Below are 20556 nucleotides of genomic sequence, written 5' to 3' on the forward strand. Positions count from 1 at the left end.
AATAGGAAAGTGTTCTGTAGATACCCTGAACTTCCAAGGAAGAGGGAATATCTAATCACCTCTGGAGAGCAACTGGGACAACATGCTTTCTATCTGTAATGACAATGATTTCTAACAGTATCACTGTTTCCATTCCTACTCTCCTGGGACCCTCAGAACTGAAAAGGACGTGTGTTTTGTGTAAGCCCTGAAATGCCGTGGCCTGGCTGAGTGGGAAATGCTGCTGGAGCCAGGAGAGTGTGAATGTGTGACTCTGCTGGGGCAGATTATATCAGAGATTGATCCAGGAAATGTGAAAAAAAAAGCCCATTGGGGGAAATGAGAAGGAAAACGCTGTGAGCCCAGGGATTGGGTTTCCTCACTCATGCTGGAACAAAGAGCAGAGCACTTTGTTCCACCAACTGCCTGCTGTGCTGGCATGCCTCCCTGGCAGGGGTACCAGGATGCTTGCCCTGCTCGGGTACCACACACAGTTTATACAAGACCTGGGGCTCCTTGTGAACCTGAGAGCTCAGGGCAACTCCCAGTCATGTAGCCCAGTTCCCCACACCACCCTGCGAGTGGTGTGCTCCGTGATCTGCTGAATGTCAGGGCAAAGGAGAGAGGAGGGGAGACCCCAGTCCCCCTGCAACTCTCCAAAGCCTTACCCAGCACTCACCCTGCCAGGCTGTTCAGAACAATGGGCATGGGCTGACAGAGACATGAGCTGTTCCCTCCTCCAACAAGAAGTATTTCCATCCCTATTTAACAGCTGGTGCATTTCTTCTACAGAGATCTGGAAAGAATGAAGATTCCCTGAGCCTTAGGGCTATTGTTTCATCCACAAAACCACACAAAAGGTTTCAAGTCCAAATAGACAAAACCTGGCTTCATCATCTTGAGTCGCTGGTTCAGATTTCTCCATGAGCTTCAGTCCAGGCTTCTGGTGGTGCAGAGCTGCCTCCTGTGACAGCAACACCGAGATGGGACCCTCTCAGCTACCAGCAGACCTAGGGCTAGGAGGGACACAGCACAACACTGCTGTTTTTTTCACTACCACATAAAGAGCAGGTATTCCATGGCCGGGGGTTGGAACAATGTGGTCTTTAAGGCTCCTTTCAACCCAAACCATTCTGTGATTCTGCAGGGCCAGTTCATGGGGAGTTCCTGAGTAACCAGGATAAAGAGTGATGAACAACCATATTCAAGTTATCCAAATGGGATAAGGAAAAAACAACATTGCAATTCCATGCAGGAACTGCTGTTCCAGGTTCAAGGAGCCCTCAAAGCCTGATGTTTGCACAGCCCAGCACAGAGATGCAGAAAGCCCGGGTTTATCTCCTGTGCAAATCCATCCCAACAAGGCACCTCATGCACCTCACCTGCCTCTTTCCCTGCAGCAGTAACAGCAGTGCTGGAGGGGGGGATGGCTGGCATTAGTACCCCCTGGAGGGTCACAGGGACCACAAACATCCTTGGGTGACGGCAGACAGTTCAGGATTTTTAATTTTCCATAGTGGCACCAGCAATATTGAAAAACAGACCTGAGAGCACCTACTCCAATATCCGTCTGCCACCAAGTCTTCAGTTTGGGAAGATGTCTATTTTCAAAGCACATGCAACAGCAAAATCTCCTAAAGGCAGTAAAATGGCAGCAGATGGTTTCATCCACACCTGACACATGGCCAACGTGCAGCAGAGCAGAGAACACTTTCTAGGTAAAGAAAGCATTTCTTTTTAAATAAGAAATTTAAATAAGGTATAATCTTACATTTAAATCCCAGATCCACTGATTCTAAAGCCATGCTTTCCCTCAAGGGCAGACCCACTGGGTGTGGAAATAATGGTGCGACCCAGTGACCTGCATTTTGCAGACATTCAGTGATGATTACAAAGCTCCCATCCAGCCCTAAACCCCGTGAATGCTACACATTTTGGCCCAAGAAATGAAGCTGACTCTCTTCAGGACACAACCACAGGCATGTCCTTGAGACCTTTAATCAGAATGGAATTCCTCAGCAGCACCCAGGAATTGCAGGCCATCTGAAGCCTGGCTCCATAATGACTTAGGAGAAACCCACAACCCTCCTGCGTCAGCACCACTTTCTGCCTCTGGGAGGAAAATCTGTGGTTTTTTATGAGCCATCTGCTCTTTTCAGGTTCATCTCCCACCTAAAGGTTGACCAAATTCTTTGGTTTCGCACAAGCCCTTTCCACTCACACGCAATTTATTTTCAGTGTGCTGCTTGCACAATAAATCAGCATTTCACAAGCTGTCCTTGCTCTTGCAGTGGTCAAAAACATTGTTGCTGTGAGAAGTGCCCCAAAACTATCAAATACTTTTGCAATTAACTGAACCCGACCAGAGTTTCAACAAGAAGTGAATAGTTTAAAACAGATTTGGAGCACTCATCTCTTTTTGGACAGTATGCACTTTATTGCAGAGAAGACTGGATGCATTTTTAAAACAAATTCAGGAGTTGCACAGTTTCTATACAGTTCCACAAAGTGTCGCCCACAGTAACTTGAGCACAGTGGAGTCTGTCAGTGAGGGAGCTCCATCTTGTCACCTGCAATCACTCATGTCACCAAATCTTGCAGCCAATCATTTAAGAGCCATGGAAACAGGTGGCCCTGCTCCTGCGAGCACCTCTGCCAGAAAACAGAGGTTAAACCGTGTCACTCCTGATTTACACCAGCATAACTGAGACCAGGAGCCAGGCTTGGATCATGAGAGCAGCCAGGGAAGGTTTTATGTCAGTGTGATACACCTCTGGTGGCAGATTTGTGACGTTTCCTGAAGGGCTTTATTTGAGATCAAGCTCAAGACAGTGTCTTCCTTTTCAGGTATTGCTGTATCTTTGGATCAGTGCTCATCCTGCTGCCCAGTCCCTCTCCACATGGGAAAGAAATTTTGACTTGATATGTTTTCTTGGCATGAAAACACATCAAGTCATAATAGGCACTACCACAATAAACTATCGCTGTCTCTGCCCCCGATGCTGCTGTGTTTGGGAGCACCCCAGCAGGTCACAGCCAGCTCCAGGCAGGATGAGGGCGAGCCACAGCTGAGCAGCAGGATCACAAGCATGTTAGACTGTGACCAGAAATGTTCTTCAGCATATCAGTTAACAGGGATAATGCACTTTCCTCAGGAGACCATCCACAATAATTGCTTTGGAGAGACACTGGCTGCATCAGCAAGTGAACATTATGTTAGATTAAAATCCCCAGCTCTTTTTCTGTAAAATGTGTTTCCTTACCTATTAATCACCCCCAAGGTGAAGCCTTTCTGAGCCACCACTCACACTGTGACATTAAACATAGCTCAAGCTTTTGATGCCAGTCCAGAGCTTGTCTAAGGATGCTGAGACTGAATGGGCTGGCACAAGACACATTAACATGGAAAAGCCTTACAACCACCTGACTCTGGCATATGCTTCTCACCTCCTCCACAATTCACAGCCTCTCTGCCATAAACAATAATGGTGATTTTTACCAGCTGAAGATCTGACACACAGGGCTCAAACACTAATGACGTAAAATCACTTGGGAGTCAGAAGTTCCCTGTGACGGAAATACAGTAGAATGGCTCAGTGTGTCCAAGGGATACACTACAGGAGAGCTGTTTAAATGCTTGTGTGTGTTGTGCTGAGAGTTTTCTTCGCTCCTTTAGCACTGTGCCAGGTGTATGAGAGCTAAAAATCTACTGAGGTGAATGGGAACCTTGGGAAGAGCAGCTGATTGAAAAAAGCCCCTAAAACGGAAGGCTTTGGTGTAATACCAGTACAGGTACAGCACAGATTGAGAGAAGAAGAGTTCACCCTTTCATGTGCCCAAAGTTTAAATTAAAGGAAGGCGTGCTTGGGGAGAAGGGTGAGAAATCATTCATTGGTCACTTCCTGATGGCTTCACCAAGGCTGCCAGGGCTGACAGCGGCACGTGTGCGCATGCGACTTCCTAACTTAACTACCTCAACTACTCGTGAGAAAAGAGGCTGTGACTCATGGGGACTTTGGAAGGCCATCCCAAAATGATGTGCTCCTGGCATAGGCTAAATCATAATCTGTGATGAGTTAAGGGGCCTAAGGCCCTGAATGTTTTAAGGTCTCCTGACTATTCCCTGTCAAAAGAAAATAGAAAATTATCGCATGAAGTGGTCGCTAAGCACAAATGATTCCTCTTAGAACAGATTCCCAAAGGATCCCCCCTTGCAATTACTAAAATATACTACCTGATGTGTCACAAGGATGACAGGTATTGACATTTAAGGCAATCTAATTTCCATAGCCCTCTCACGACTTCTCCCCTGTAGGTCACCTTTGTCTTCCTTCTCCAGGAGCGATTTCTTGCAGGTGAACATGACAAGCAGCAGCATTGGCAAGTGCCACAGACTGCAGAAGAAGAGCTTCCTGGAGCTGCTGCGGTCGGCGTCCCTGTAGAACCGAAAGCCGAGGTAGGAGATGTAGAGGTTGATAGGGAGCGAAATGATGGGGAAAGTCCACGTGGTGATGTCGAGGACAGGAGCCACCGTTGAGAGTCCAATTAAGGCCAAGCAGTGACGCAGAGCCACCCGCCTGCACAGCCCCGGGTGAGTGACAGACATCATACAGTATCCTCCTCGGGAGTAATCTTCCCGCAGACCCCAGCTCAGGGCATTGAAGTGAGGGAACTGCCAGGAATAGAGGATCCCTCCTAACAGTAATGCACCTGCAGGGGGAGAGAGAGTGTTAGAGGGTCCCTGCAGGAAGTGGCACACACAGACCTCAGCTGTCACACCCTGTTTGCAGGCGGGCAGTGCTACCCACCTGTGACACCAGTGACACCGCACACTGGTGACACTGCTCTGTACAGGGATAGGGCAGCCCTGTAAGATAAGGAACCTCTGGTTTTCATAGCATTCACATGGGGTTGGAGCACGGTGGTTTGCCTGGTTTTGGAGCACTTAATTTGAAAAGCATTTCGGCAAGTCGCTTCCTTCTAATGAGCTACTGCTAATTGGTTCCTGCACCAACTGTCTCTATCTGAGGGAAGATTGGTGGAAATGAAGCAAAATTGGACAAGAGACTGTTTTCCTGGGAGCCTCTAGATTCTACTCTCAGGTTCCTGATTTGGTGTGTCCAGAGAAGAAAAAAAGCCAGTGGGCAGAGCAGTGTCACATCAACCAGACACAGGGAGCCTGGCTCAGTGACAGAGGAAAAGAAGGACAAGCTGCTGCTCCTGAGACCTGGGGAAACACCACACCCTGGTAGGCTGAAGCAAGGCCAAGCCCTCTGTCTGCCCATTGCATGAGGGAGGGAGGGAACTGCTCCCAGTATGGGACAAGCTCCATCATGGACCTGGGCAGGGGACAGAACCAGCAGAAGCTGTTAATGTACTAACAGGAGATGGAGAACTTACTCCTTCAAACCAAAGAAACTTCTAATCAGTTTGATCAAGTAACTCTATTCACACCAATTAACTCCTTTTACACTCAAAAAGGAGCTATGGAAGCACCACATTTCTACAGCTCTTCCTGGGACACATTACAGCGTTTACTGAAGCAGAAGCAGCTCATGTGCTAATTTCAGTGAACCTCCAGGAGGCCCTCAGACCAAACTCCCTAAACTAATTTTATCTGAAGACACAAAAAAATCCCCCAAGGCTGTTGCAATGTTATGAGCATTCCTGGGTTTTCCTTTTGTTTCCCCAGTTCCCAAACCCTCTGCTCTCACATTAACGCTTTCTTTGTATCTCCCTGCCTCCATGAGCTCATTCTCTATGGAAACTTCTTCTCCAACTGGAGCCACGCATCCAGCATTTTCTTAATGACCTGAGAGAAACAGCAACACTCATCTGCAAACAGGTTAAGGTATTTAAATTCTTCCCCAAACACTCAATTCTTCCCCAGCAACTCTGAAAAAGCCCAAATCACTGTGTCCTCTGAACAGCTTCATGGTTCAGATCTCCTCTCCATCTATTCCTTGAAGCTGTGCATGCCCAGTTGTTGTCTCTAACAGCACAACTCCCACTGGTGCTGTCACGCAACTAATAATAATCTCAGTTTGCCAAATTGCCTTTTTTCCTGTATCTTATCACCAGTGAAGGAACTCTCCATTAGACTTCACGCAGGTTCCCAGTGGCTTATAAATCCAGTAGTGGTGCAAAAGACCCATCTCATTGCTTTTTTGGATGAGTAACAAATACTCCCTGAGGTGAGTGTGCACCTCTCGAACTTGATTACCTGAAGTAGAGAGATAGACACACTTACCTTAGGTGTGCAGCTTTCAGAACAACATTGTCTGCCATGGATTCCAGGTGATTTCATGGAATCACAGAATGGTTCGGAAGGGACCTTGTAGATCATCTCATTTCATTCCCTGCCATGAGCAGGGGCACCTTCTATTAGACCGGGTTGCTTCAAGCTCTGTCCAGCCTGGCCTTGGACACTTCCAGGGATGGGGCAGCCACAGCTGCTCTGGGCACCCTGTGCCAGGGCCTCACCACCCTCACAGGGAAGGATTTCTTCCTCACATCTAATCTAAACCTGCTCTCTGTCAGTGTGAAGCCATTCCCCCTTGTGACTCCAGACCCTTGTAAATAGTCTCTCTCCATGTTTCTTTTAGGCCCCTCCTGGTACTGGAAGGCCACAAATTAGGTCACTCAATTTCCTGGTCTATGGCCCAAAATGCTTCAAATCCAGCTATTCAGTCCTTCTAAAGTTGATTTTTTGGATGCGGGTATTAGCACCTTTTCTCAATTGGAACCTTTTAAGACAGTTGAAAATGATGTACCCCAAAATTACCAATCATTTCAGAATATCATGGCCAGAAAAGTCCTTTTGGTCCTAACAGAACAGTATTTGTTTCAGTTCTGCTGAAACCTGAGGGAGCAGCTCTGCTGAAATAAACCAGAATTAAACATACTGAAGGAGCAGTTCTCCCCACACCAGGAGAAACAATGGGGAAACGTTCTTGTCATAAGTCACTCTTTAGCTTTTTCCTATCCTTGTAAAACACATTAACGGAGGCAAGATCCTAAATGTGCTGCACCTAAGAGAGCAGTATTTTTCAAGTATCACATCTGAAGTGCTTTAGAGACACTAGCTTGTCATTGTCAGAATTCAGGTAAAGGTAAGCTACAATTATCCATCAGCTGAGGACACCTAAGCAGATGAAGCCAGGGCCTAAGACGTGGAGCAGAGCCTGTCCCTGCTTCCCACAGCTCCAGACCTGTGTCCGCATCCCTGTGTTTCGGCTCTAACACAGGTTTTGCTTATTCAGTTGTCCAAATGTTGTGTGCAGCCAAGCTCAAAACACACCCTAAACCTCAAACACACAAAGCCCCTTAACAGTTCCCTTACTATGACACCATTAAAAAAAAGTCATCTGGAGAAACTTTTAAACACAAACAGACCAACTAAAATACTTGAGGCTGGATTCCCATTTACAAAGCTCTGGTTTTTACATGCAAGCCTTTGGAATTTAATTACTTTGATTACATTACAACCATTGAGATAATTGAAATTTTACAGAGAAGCTGAACAGTGAAACTATTTAATAGCCCATTATGAGGACTTTAACTGACCCAATCTTTTTGTTAGGTTCCCATGTGCTGGGACATCCTGTAATTTCCTTGGCCCAGGCGGAGATTGTCGGGTTGTCAGAGAATTTTAAGTGTCACATAAGACTGATGACTTGCAAAGCACGGCACATAGTATAGTACAGTTCAGCATCAAATGAGCTCACAGTAGGAATCCTGTCAAGCCCAGAGGAGACATTGTAATACTCATTAATTACTAGATGAATGTTAACTATGCCATAATTAAGTCAGCAGTGTTTTTAAGCAATATTACAGCGAGATGAACTCTGGAGACAAATCTGTTTCCAAACAGAGCTGAGTCTACTCTATGGCCGCTGTGCCGTTCCCAACAGTTTGGGAACTCAGCTAAATCACTGCAAATCTCCCTTTTCTCTACAGAGTTTATAATTAAGTGAACATCAGACGAGGTTGTTCCCAACTGGAACATGTGGACCTGGTGCAGGGTTCACAAAAGCAAAGCTGGTTGTCGGAACAGAGTCATTGCTTGGGCAGTGTGAGACAGCCAGCACCCAAGGGACACCCAGGGACACCGAGGGACATCCAGCACCTTGGGGTCTCTTGGCTCCTCCACAGCTTGTGGAAATCTGAGAACAGGCAGATTGACAGGAACTCCCATCTCTCTGCTTTTTGCAATAGTTCATAAATTGCAGGACCACAAGTACCTGGCTGGCTCATGGGTATCCCAAACTCCTAGGCCTTTTTGGCCAAATTTTTAATTGCTGCAATGGAGCCTGTTTATGACCAATTCTTCTCTCCAAGTGTGAGAGCCTGGGACAGATCCAGCAGACACTTAGAAATCCCAGTAACTTGTCAGATCAGTCCTGTTTGATTTTGGAGAAAATGAAGTCAACTAAGGAAAACAGGGCCCAGGTCTCCCGAACTCTTCCACTCATGTATGCAAAATAGGAATAAAATATTTTCTTCCTGAGTTCCTATTCTTTCATCTCTTTTCACTGTCTTAAATAATCTCAAAAGTTCCAGGACTGCAGAGAACCAGGTAGGTCCTAAAGCACCCACGGAGCTCAAGATAACAGGTTTTATCATTCCTCACGAATTTTAAGGTTAAGCTATTATTTCTTTTCTTAAATTCTTCTTCGTGATTTATTTAAATAGAAATAGACCTCCTTTTTAATAAACAAGAACAAGCTGAGATTTTTATTTTATTTTAACATCTAAGATAAAGCAAAAATGTCAACTGGCATTGAAGAAGGTAGAAAATGGTTCCTTTTTTCTGTAAATATATTTTTATCTAGTGAAATACTGAAGCTTTATAAATTGCATTTTTCCTAAAACAAACAGGACACTAAATTCCACAGTCATTCAGCAACTGCTTGGATGTCTGACAGTTCAATAAACTTGGGTAAGACTTGGAAATAATTGTGAGATGAGACTTCCAAAAGCAGCTAGTAACTTTGTGTTTGCAAACTACAGCAGCTGACAGTCTAATTTTCAGAATTACAAGAGCAAGAAGCACACCCCTCTGAAGTTCTGCTCTTTAAAGTGTCAAGAAGGCCATGTGGCTTTTTAGAAATCTTGATTAAAATGTCATGGTTTGCTCCTTCTAGAGCAATTTATGAAGATCTCATTTGCTGAATGGTCTAAATCTCAGGTGAGAGAGCAATGTCAGTGCAAGAGCCAGATGAAATCCTTGGGTAGGAAGAGCCCCCAAGAGCAGGAGGCTGGAAAATGGTTTTTAGGGTGTAAGTCCTTGCAGACCATGAGCTCTGACCACTGGTTAACATCTGGAGAGGAGAGGAGAGCAGAGCATTCAGGCAGCAACAGCTCCTTGTCCTGCCCACCCTGGGCTCACACTAACATCAGTGCCACAGCAATGAAAAGCTCCAGATGCAGATGTCAATTCCTCAAACTTCTCACGTCCCACAAAGGATAGTGTTCAAGTCCATACAACATCTATTCAAGAAAGAGTAAGTACATGCAGCTGCTGAGTTATCAGTGCCAGCATAACTCTTTCTGAGCAAACCAAGCAACCTGAGGACTGCAAACCTACCTTCTTAACCACTAAAGGGCAGAAATAATGTTTGAATTCTGCCTGACTGTCTCATGCTGAGGATGCCACTCTCTTAAGTAATGATCTGAAATATGCCTCTTTCATGCTGGCAATACCTTTCATCATCAAAGAGCTTTATACCTGTTCAGTTGGCACATGGAGCCACTGTGATGGTTTCACCCACAGATAATTATTTCAGCTGTCTGCCTTAAGTGAGACACAACAGTTTGGGATGGTCCAATTGAAACTCTCAAAAAAATTTCTGAAGACAAATTTCTCCAGGGAAGAAAAGGACTTGAGCTACAGGAGGGCACAGGCTGGAGCACAGTGTGTGTTGGTGGAAGCTCCTGCCTCAGGAGCAGGGTCAGCTAGAGTCCGACTAGCCTGGGCAGGCAGGTGAACATGGGCCTGTCCACACAAGTCAGGACAAACATGTCCCAGATTTTCTACAGGGACTGCTGTATCAACACCGTGTTCCTGAAAACACACTGCAGAGGAACAATGTGTGCTCCCCTCTTGCCCTTCTCATTGTTCTGTAAAGAACACACAGTGCTTTCCCACTGCACAGAGTTCTGCAAACCTCTCAGATCACGTTCAGGTTCCGGGCAGGACAAACACCTATTCACCTAATCAATAAAACAAAAACAATAAGGAATGGGAGCTAACCTGTAGCATCAGTTCAAGAACAGACTCGCTCCTTCTGTCTTTGCTTGTGCTGCATGTATAACTGGGAAGTGGCCAACCAGCCATTAAAATAAACATGGAATAGTTAAATATCAGCTCCAAAACAGATGCTGAAATCTTAACTGCATTTCCCAAAGCTGGTGTTTACTGCCTTGGCAACCTAAGAATGTTGTTTTGCTTAAAGCACAATTTTAGTAAGTCTTCTGCCTTGAATAATGTGAAAGAATTTTAAAATTATTTCCAGACATTGGTAGCTCTGACTTATGAGAGAAAAGCACTGGCCTTTTGTCTCTAGGAAACGGGTACGAGTTTGGCTGCTGTAAGGAGGGGAAGGCTTTGGCAGTGTAAGCTCAGCCTCTTAATGGATCGTAGTCAGGAAACAGCCACACACCGTTTTACTTGATAGCGCACAACTGGCTCTCTTCCCTTAAAAGATGTTGAACAAATTACTCCTCTTTAATCCAGACAAGGTAGATTAGAGATCAGAGATTTGACTTGGTCCAGCTGTATCCACCTGCTTGTGAACAATCGTGCTGTCTCAGGCTGCCTTTTCCACAAGAAATTTTAACATAACCAGTCCCAAACTTTTCACCACAGTCCTGTATGAGTTTTACAGGATTTACATATTCGCAAAAAATGCAGAGGATACCTGTCCAAAACTTTTATTTTCTGTCTTTTATTTTGTGTTCATTCACAAGTTTAACACAGTAGTCTTCCCTGGAGATTTCTGTGAGCAATTATGGGGGTAAAGAAAGAAAGATTTTAAAATTTTGTCAAAGCCTAGTTCAGGTTCAATGTAATCTTTAAGGATTATTTGGGGGTATTGGTACAAAGATTCACAGTGGTGTCCTGATCCATAAGGACTGGTTTGTTCAGCTCTTGGTTGCATTTTCTGTTTGTGAAGGAGAGCTGGAAGGTACAATCATTACTGCCTGTGCTTCAGTTTGTTTCAGTGATGGAAACTGATTGTTAAATCAACTGACCTCCGGTTACAATCGTTCAAGATACTGTCCTGATACCATCCCTCCTGAGGAGAAATGTTACCAGCTACTTAATTCTTCCCACTGTCTTTAGGATTAAGAACAGGATTAGCTCGTCAAAATTTACATCCTAATTTGCAATTATGAAGCCTTCTCAAACACAAAGACATTTGGGAATTACCTAGACACTAACCTAAACCAAACTGATGCAATTCCCGTCTACTTTGCCCGCATCAGCACCACAGCAAGACAACAACCAGCACTTCTGCTTCCACTGGCAAACAAAAGCAGATGCTACTGCTTCTGCTGCATGCCGCAGGAGCAGCAAAGCAGCCTTGAGGGGAAAAAGGGAAAGTATCACTTCTAAAGCTCTGCACAAGGTCCCTGGGCTGGGACAATGGTCCCGGCTGTCAGCGTGGGATGCACAGGCCAGCCCGCACTGTGCCCCTCCAAGGTTACACCGTCATGGAAACCAAGGGCGAGGAGGAAAACACTGGAAAACTCAAAAGCTTCATGGTCAGGGGTTTCAATAGCTGCTTCTTTTGAAGGGTGGCACAGAAGGCCTGTGGAACAGGAGCGTCTAAGGGCTGCAATAGACTCCTCTGCGACAGCACTGAAAGGGAAGGGGATGTTGGCCATGTGTTTGGCTTGTCTGCAAAACAAAAGGATCCTCAGTGTCCACCAGGAATAGGAAATGAAGTTGGCTGTGGAGTTTTTCACCTCGAGAGAGTGTTCCTGGTTCTGCCTTTAACAGAAGGAAGCCAGATGTCCTCAGGTACGCTCGCCACATGGAGAAAAGCTGTGGGTGTATGGATACACACAGGCATGCGCACTTCTTGTGTGACACACAACAGATTACTGCAGCCAAAAGCCTCACAGGGAAACACCTTTCATTACACAGGCAAGGCTGAGAAAACAACAACGCCATACATAACTCACCTTAGCTAACCCCAGCAACAGATGCCATAAAAGAAGAGCCTGTTGAGTAAGATGAAAATACACTCTTCTGCAAATATGTTTAGGAAGTATTTACCAAAGGACCAGACTCAGCAGAGGATTGCAAACCTGCAGAGCCATGCAGGGGCTCCTCGTCAGCCACCTCGTCCAGGCTCTGGCAGGGCTCCCACTAGCCCAAGGGTGGGAGCCCCTCCTGCAGACCCCCCTGTCCTGATTTCTCTGTGGGTGTTGTGTTTCACACCCAGGGGCATGGGGCTGCCCCATCAGCCACACACAGGGTAGAAAACCAGGCAAAGGGCACGCTGCCTGTGAACCCCAGGTGCCCCAGCAGTCGAACTGCCATTTCTTTTGTCTCTTATGAAGATGGAAAGGAAGAAAAAAATAGCCCACTGGCTTTTGTCCTAAATTCAGACCAGCTGCTCACTAGTATTGTCCCTCTACCTCATTTTTTACAGCTTTTACCCCCACAAAGCATACTCCTGGGCCCCCAGCTTCAAGTCTCATATGTCAGTGACATGAATATCTCCGTTTCCTCTGGAACAGACCACAAATTCTGCCCTTTCATCTGGGAAGTGAAACCCTGAAAAGCTGAGTTTACCAGTGGGAGTTTATAGCAGGAGCGTCCTCTGCTCCGGCAGCAGGACGCTGGAGTTGCCCTGCTCTGGCGGCTGGCTCCCAGACCTGCTCCCACATCAAGGGGCTTTGAAAGCTCCAAGTGCTTAACTGGAAGAGACACAAAGACCTCCAAGCTTATTTTGCATACAATTAAGTTGTTGTTTTGCTCTCCCTCCTACTGGCAGACAAGTGCTACACCAGGGAAGGTATGAGAGACTCCAGCCATGACAGGTTGGGCACAGGCCCCCCCTCTATCCTATTCTCCTTTTTTTTGTTACTGAAACCATCCATCTGCCAAATGTCACTAGCTGATAAGAACTGCCCGTTTTTAAATCCCCTTTTGTAAATAGATGCTGGCTGACATAATTAATGTCTACCATACAACACAATTTGAATTACAAAGTAAAGGCAATTTAAAAATCAGCCTCCACATGATTACAATTGATACCGAGTCTATAAATTCCATAGCCCCAGGAATTATTTAAATTTCTGAAAATGAATGAAAATCAGTACAAGATGTCTTTCAGGGAAATGAGACCAGGAGTGGAGCATCTGAGATAAAGTAAACAGTCTCTTGAGATAAACATTCTTTGGTGCAGTAATACCTATGGCTCCTGGGCCACCACGGCTCTGCAATGTCTGCTGCACTGTCAGGGCCCTTATCTGCTCTGCCACCACCACCTATTCAGAATAAATCCCTTTAGCTGATAAGCACATTAGGTTGAGGAGCCCTGCTTGTCACTTCCATCTCACTGGGTGGTTTGTATGAACTCCGTGGCACCAAATTGCTCTGCCCCGCGACACTGATCCTGCTTGCCGCCAGGATCCAGCCTTCAGCACCTGAGCAGAGCATGGTCAGTGGAAGAAGTACAAAAGTTCTTGGGCCCCCAACATAAGAAGGAAATGGGACTGTTGGAGCAAGTCCAAAGGAGTCCTCAAAGTTGATAAAGAGACTGAAGCATCTTCCCAATGGGGACAGGCTGAGAGAATTGGGGCTGTTCACCCTGGAGAAGAGAAGGTTGTGTGGAGACCTCACAGCACCTTCCGGGACCTGAAGGGGCTACAAAGACGTCTGAGAATGACTCTGCATCAGGAACTGTAGCGACAGGACAAGAGGGAATGGGTTCAAACTGTAAGAGGGGAAATTTAGATTTGGTATTAGGAACAAATTCTTCCCTGTGAGGGTGGTGAGGCCCTGGCACAGGGTGCCCAGAGAAGCTGTGGCTGCCCCATCCCTGAAAGTGTCCAAGGCCAGGCTGGATGGGGCTTGGAGCAACCTGGTCTAATGGAAGGTGCCCCTGCCCACGGCAGGGGGTTGGAACAAGATAATCTATAAGGTCCCTAACCATTCTAGGATTCTATGAAAATGTGTAAGGCAAAAAAAAGAGGCTGTGGCATTTGAAGACATTTACTCCAGACTCAGTTTTCCTGTTAACTAGAAATAACAAGTTTAAATGGATATTAGTCTGGGGAGAGAGAACAGCAGTGTGAGGGTAATTTAAAGCATATATACACTGTGCCTCTTACACACCAAAATAAACAGCTCTGTTTCTTCCTAAGGATCCCTGTGCACAAGCTCAGCAGCATCGTGGCAGAGCCAGGAGCTCTCCTGCGTGTGGATCCCATACAGGAGGAAGATCTGGCACAGAGGAGTTTGACCTCTCTTCCTGTCTCTCTGCTATCACTTAAGGTTTTAAGTGAATGCCATTATTTTCCTGCTAGTCCTTCCTTTGTAAAACAATTTGAAGGTGTCTTGATTTACTAGATAAACAAATCTCTTCAGAAACAAGTAGTCCCACAAAGGAGCAATGAAATCTGCTTTCAAGGAAGCAAACATGTTACTGCAAATCACAGGCTGGCAGTTAAGTTCTGCATAAATACCCCAGATACGTGGCAGTGATAGCCATGTGATAAATGACATTTATCACACACTTCTGACGGTCTCACCTGCACTCACTCCCCCAGCAAGGAAATGTTAACATCCTCCATCTTTCATAAGTTTCAAACAGCTGCCATTAAAAAAACACAACCCCCTCCCCAAACCCACAACAAAGAATTCCACATCTTCCCAGAGATAACCTTATCTTTCACTTTTGAAATGGGAGGTGTTCCCTAAATTACGCTGGCACAAAATCCAGGGTTGGGGGGCAGGATGTTCAATCAGGCTTAGGAGCACAGAAGTTACCTACACAGAAGTTAGAAGGGGGGCAGAAATGGAAGCAAGCATTCCTGGGAAGTACCACAAGATCTGCAAAGATGTGTAGTGTAGGAAACTGCTCAGAGGGCAGTGAGGCCCTGGCACAGGGTGCCCAGAACACCTGCGGCTGCCCCTGGATCCCTGGAAGTGTCCAAGGCCAGGCTGGATGAGGCTTGCAGCCACCTGGTCTAGTCGAAGGTGTCCCTGCCCAAGGCAGGGGGTGGGACAAGATGGTCCTTAAGGTTCCTTATGAACCCAAGTCATTCTATGATTCTATGATTGTTCTATAAATTACAGCAAGTGTTTGCATCACTGGAAATACAAAGGTCCCAGATTTCTATCTGCAACTACACAGTATTTGGTTCTTGTGCAAGAAACTGCCAAGGTATTCATCTTTGAGATAAGAAAGTCATAAACAAAATGAGGACAAATTAAAACTAGGCTGCTCCACTCTGAGATACTTCGTTATTAGCTTCAGAATTGGAAACAAGGAACCATCTTCAGCTGTCTAAGGAACCATCTCCAACTCTCCCAAAGCACAAGATATCTCATAGCATCCATGTCATGGAACTCCTGAACAGAGTGGACATGACTGTCCAAACTGTTAAACACAACAGTTTAACACTTGGCTCCCCCCACAAACAGTAATGAAAGGGCTACAAAATATTGTTTTCCCTACAACCAGAAACATGTACAACAATGTGGCTGCTGTGAGAAGATTACAAGGAGAGAAAATCCACAGGAAAATGTAAACTCAAAAGGCCACCACTTTAGCGGTGAGAACTTCCCTTCTCATTAGTTTCCTGCCTCCCTTCCTTCACATTCCTCTTTGTTATTGAGTAGAATGATTTTTTTAAAATGAGGTGCAAAGGCATTTTCACACCTCTACCTAAAACTAGGTTAAGTCTCCGCACTAATTACACGTGATTAATGAGTTCAACAACTGAGACCAGGCTGGTTAGGGAAGGGACGCAGGTCTGCAGGTTGTGTATGGATGCGCACCCGTATTCCACGTGGATACGATGCTGCCAGGGGCTGAACTCTCTTATTTGCAGAAGTAGAATGTTTAACACTGAAAATCATAGTCTACAATGCCATTCTTTTCTTCTAGTTATTTCTTTTCTCTGTAAAAGTGTTTGTAGGGTTTGTGTTGGGGTTTTTTTTTGTTGTTTTCATTTAATACTGAAATGCACTAAAGTATTACATTCCAGTCCCTGTTTTCAGGACTCTCCCCAGGTATGCCTCATTACAAACACCAGTATCAGCTCAATAACATTTCTTTCTCTATTAAATAAGTTGCCTGGCCTCCCTGACACAGACTGGGAGGTGATCATAAAACGTTTTAGCTGCCCAAAACACACTGGTTATGCACCAGATTATCGTGTTCTGACAAAGTCTGCTTGGGTGGTTTAAAGTTATCATCTTCCACTGGTGGCATCATTGCCAGGGATCATCCCCTCCACAACAGAGCTGGCACAGGGACGAATACCAACATTTTAGCTGCAAATTAGAGAAGAAGAGCTTACTTGGGCCAGTGGGGCTCCCTGCTGCCCTCTCTGCTGCTGTACAGGGACAGTTTTGCTCTTTGCGAAATAGGTCTCAAAGAGCGAGTTGACAAATTAAAGATAATGACAATCAGTGCCAGCTTAACATGCTGGGCTTTCACTGGCCTCTACAGCAAGGGCTTTTGGACACATGCAGCTCTGCGCTCCAGCTCCTCCAGGCTGAACTGTGCAGGTGAAGCACAGGCCCATGAGAGTCATCCTCAGACACCAACTCTGCAATAAAGTGGCAAAACCAACACAAAAATCTCTAAACAATGTTAGATCCAAGGTCTAAGCATCTGCAGCCAGAATGATAAGGGTCTTAAAAATACACATTTTGTTTTTATTTAATTCTATAGAATTACAGAATCGTTAAGATTGGAAATGTCCTTTCAGATCAAGTCCATCCATCACCCCACCACCACCACCATGTTCACCACTAAAGCATGTCCTCAAGTATCACATCCACACGTTTTTTGAACAGTTCCAGGAATGGTGACTCCACTACTGCCCTGGACAGTCTGTTCCAATCCCTGACCACCCTTTCAGTGAAGAAATTTTTTTCCCTAATATCCAGTCCAAACTTCTCCTGGCACAACTTGAGGCTGTTTCCTCTCATCCTGTCACTTGTTCCCTGGGAGCAGAGCCGAACCCCCACCTGGCTGTCCCCTCCTGTCAGGGAGTTGTGCAGAGCCAGAAGGTCCCCCCAAGCCTCCTCTTCTCCAGGCTGAGTCCCCCCAGCTCCCTCAGCTGCTCCTGGTGCTCCAGACCCTTTCCCAGCTCCATTCCCTTCCCTGGACACGCTCCAGCCCCTCAGTGCCTTTTTTGTCATGTTCCCTCTTCTCTTCTAAAGTACAGAGCTGCTAACAATGTTTGTTATGCGCTCCCTAACTAAGACACTATACATACGCTTACATTAATTTCTAGGTCTAAGTAACTTTCAGAGAAGCAAATATTTGTACAGAAGCAGCACACACTGAAACACCCCCTCCTCCTCCCCCCCCCAATGCCGTCCATCCTTGCTCTGGTTTAGATCTGTGTGGGAACATGTGGACACAAAGCCAACTCAGGCTGACTTTTATTAGGAAGCGCATAAAGAACAGATTTTGCACAAATTCTGGTAATTTCTGGTTAAAAGCCTTGTTGTTGAAAGTATTATTCAAGCCCCCCTGTGGGATGAGTGTGCACTAAAACAATTCTTAACAGACCTATTAATTGCACTTCATTAGTTGCTTCAGACTATAAGTTTGTGGAGCCACTTTGATTCTAAGTTTCTAGCTGGCAGGAAAAACAAGCCCTGATTGTGTCAGAGTTGAGCAGCTGAAGAGATCAGTGTTTTACAAGGGATGTAAAAATGGTTTACAGTTACTAAAATAGAAGTCTTCGTTTGCTTTTCAAGGAGGGGGGGAAAGGAGCATTTATAGCTTAGAATTTAGCAATGGGTAATTAAGAAATACACCAATAAATTAATCTTCCCAGGGTATTTTCTGGCTTGTGGAAAGACAGTAAAACACATCTGGGAATTTTCCAGCTGAAAGTTTCTTTCAAGTTGGATCTTACTGGATAGGATTTTAATCCTGAACATGGTTTGAATCCTGAAATTATGTAACATTTTCTCCTATGTGAACACCAAAGATGCTATTTTCCTTCTGGATTTTTTTTTTAGGATGGTCAAAACACATATTCAATAGGACCTGCTGCTTTATCAGCTCGTTTGCCCTGAAATACCCCTGTGTAAAGAGAATGTTAGCAGAATTAGATGCTTTTGAAGCCCTACCACAGGATTACAGAACGGTTTGGGTTGGAAGGGACCTTAAAGATCATCTCTTTCCACCCTCTGCCATGGGCAGGGACACCTGCAACTAAACCAGGCTGCTGCAAGCCATGTCCAACGTGGCCTGGTCAGGTCAACAAGCGTAACAAACTAAGTTTACTGCCTTTTGAGTAGGTTTTTTTTTTAGTTACCCTGACAATCACTTGTCCTGATGAAAGGGTTTTATACTCACCAGCATCCAGACTCCCAGTAGCTGCAGTCCAGCCCATGATGGGGGGAATGGCCCCGACAACAGCTCCCACCCACGTGTTGGCAATGCTCATTCTCTTCAGGGGTGTGTAACAGCACGTGTAGAGGAAGATGTTGAAGGCTCCCAAGGCCCCGGTGAGAGGGTTCACTCCCAGCGTGAGCAGGGCAATTCCTGGGACTCCACAGGAGGCAGCAAAGCAGACAGCGAGCAGGGGGCTGTGGGGAGACATGTGGCACATGCTGAGCAGGAGCTGGTCTTAGAGAATGGCTGTCGTCCCTTTCCTTTGGTCTCTGCCGCAAAGTTACGATTGAATTTTTGTTATTGTTTTACTCAGCCATCCCAAATTTTCCTGTTTGAGCCCCCACCCTAACAAAAGCCTTTCCAAAATGTTAAGACAACCTTGCTACAGCTCTGCATCGGAGGTGATTCTTAAACTTGTGATCACAGTGTTCACCAAAGAAATCCAAACTCTGTAGGTAATGGAGAACTCTTCTCCCTTATGGAGAACTGGTGCTTTCAGCAGATCTTCCTCCTTCATTTTAATTTTAGTAAATATAAACCTCTGGAGAAAGCACTCAGAGTTTAGAGTAAATTAAAATGGTTGCAGTTTGTCAGATTTTTCACTGATTGCAGTTATCCAAGGGATCCTTTGAAACACAACAGGGTTAGACACAAAATTAGGAAGCATTTATGAGAAAGAGTACATTCAGTCATTTTAAAATTACATCAGTAGGAATAAAGTATTCTTTGACTTTACTGAAAAAAAGTCTGAATGTTCTACACCCCCATTTATCTGATGCACTGTACTGAGTAGGGAGAGCACACCAAAACAATGCTGGCAGCAGAACCAAAACTGATTATCTTGTAAGCACGACTGAAATTAACTGAAGGTATTTTAGGTTTGGTCGAAAGCAGCAAACAAGAGATACGCAAATTATCTCTGTGGCTTTCTACTGCGCATCAGCTGAGAGCTCTGGGAAGGTTGGAAACTCATATTAAAATCTGTCAGAAAGTGGCTGGAGCTATGTAAACTTCTTCTAATAAATTCCACAACAAACATCCAAATAGGATGAACAAGGATTTTTTGTCTGGCTACCAGAACCACACTTGACAGGCTGCATGATAATGCAACGCTAAGGAAGCTTTAGTTGTGATTCCTTGTGCCAGATCAACAAGTTTGCTGCTGGTGGGGATCTCCTCTCGTGTGCTTGTTTGAGGCGTTTGGTGTAACACGAAGAGAGAACTAAAAGCCTCTAAGAAATAATGTGGTGTGGGCAACCTCTGGAAGGGAAGAAAATGCCATTAAATGAGTTGTATTTAATAACCCATGTGGCTAAATACACACTTGTAGTCATCCATGTAAGACCAGAAAATACGTGTGCTTGCAACGAAGGTCTCTGCGTGGAGTTTAGCTTTACCCCTTTTGTCTAATTGAAAACCATGCAGCCTTTGTGTTCTACAATCCACTCTGCCCTCTGGCCAAATCCTTAACCCTAAAATACGTCTTGCAAGCACTGCTCCAATCCTCATAAGAAAAATTTGCTGGTGGGGATGAATTTTATGGGAGTTTTATCAGCAAGAAATCCTGCTACTCAAATTTTGATATTTAAGATGTTTGTTAGGCCAGTATAGTACAGAGATCCTAAATACCTGGAAGAACTAAAATGAGCAAATCTTATGCTAAAGATCTGCCTTCAATTTAAATTAAATTGACTAAGTCATTTTATCCAGCTTTTCCAAACCATCAACAGATTTTAGGTAATGCAGTGTGCACAGAGCACCTCTGCTCAGCGTTACCAGCCCTGGTGTAACCAATACAGCAGGAGTAGAGGGAGGGTACGTCCCTTTCATTGCCTTTCACTGACAAAGAGATGTATAAAATTTAAGGCTGTTTTCAGGAAAGGAGCCATACGGAACTGTGCCCCGTGGTTCTGCAGCCTCTGGTGCTCCTTTGCAGAAAGACACCAAAACACAGTGTGTACTGCAA

General features: G+C 45.2%; 1 protein-coding gene across 1 annotated transcript in view; it reads right to left on the bottom strand.

Annotated features, from left to right (window-relative positions):
- Nucleotides 1–2393: 2393 nt before the first annotated feature.
- Nucleotides 2394–20556, bottom strand: part of LOC121661689 (protoheme IX farnesyltransferase, mitochondrial) — a 102850-nt gene continuing 84687 nt past the window's right edge. The window contains exons 6-7 of the mRNA XM_042022127.1: nucleotides 18552–18784; nucleotides 2394–4689 (exon numbers count right to left, since the gene is read on the bottom strand). Of these exons, the coding sequence (XP_041878061.1) occupies nucleotides 4247–4689; nucleotides 18552–18784 (676 nt within the window). The 3' untranslated portion in view covers nucleotides 2394–4246. The remainder of the gene's footprint in view (nucleotides 4690–18551; nucleotides 18785–20556) is intronic.

This window comes from Corvus kubaryi, unplaced genomic scaffold, assembly GCF_017639235.1.
Source record: "Corvus kubaryi isolate FWS band 111438036 unplaced genomic scaffold, C.kubaryi_AGA036_p1.0 37187, whole genome shotgun sequence".
Lineage (NCBI taxonomy): Eukaryota > Metazoa > Chordata > Aves > Passeriformes > Corvidae > Corvus > Corvus kubaryi.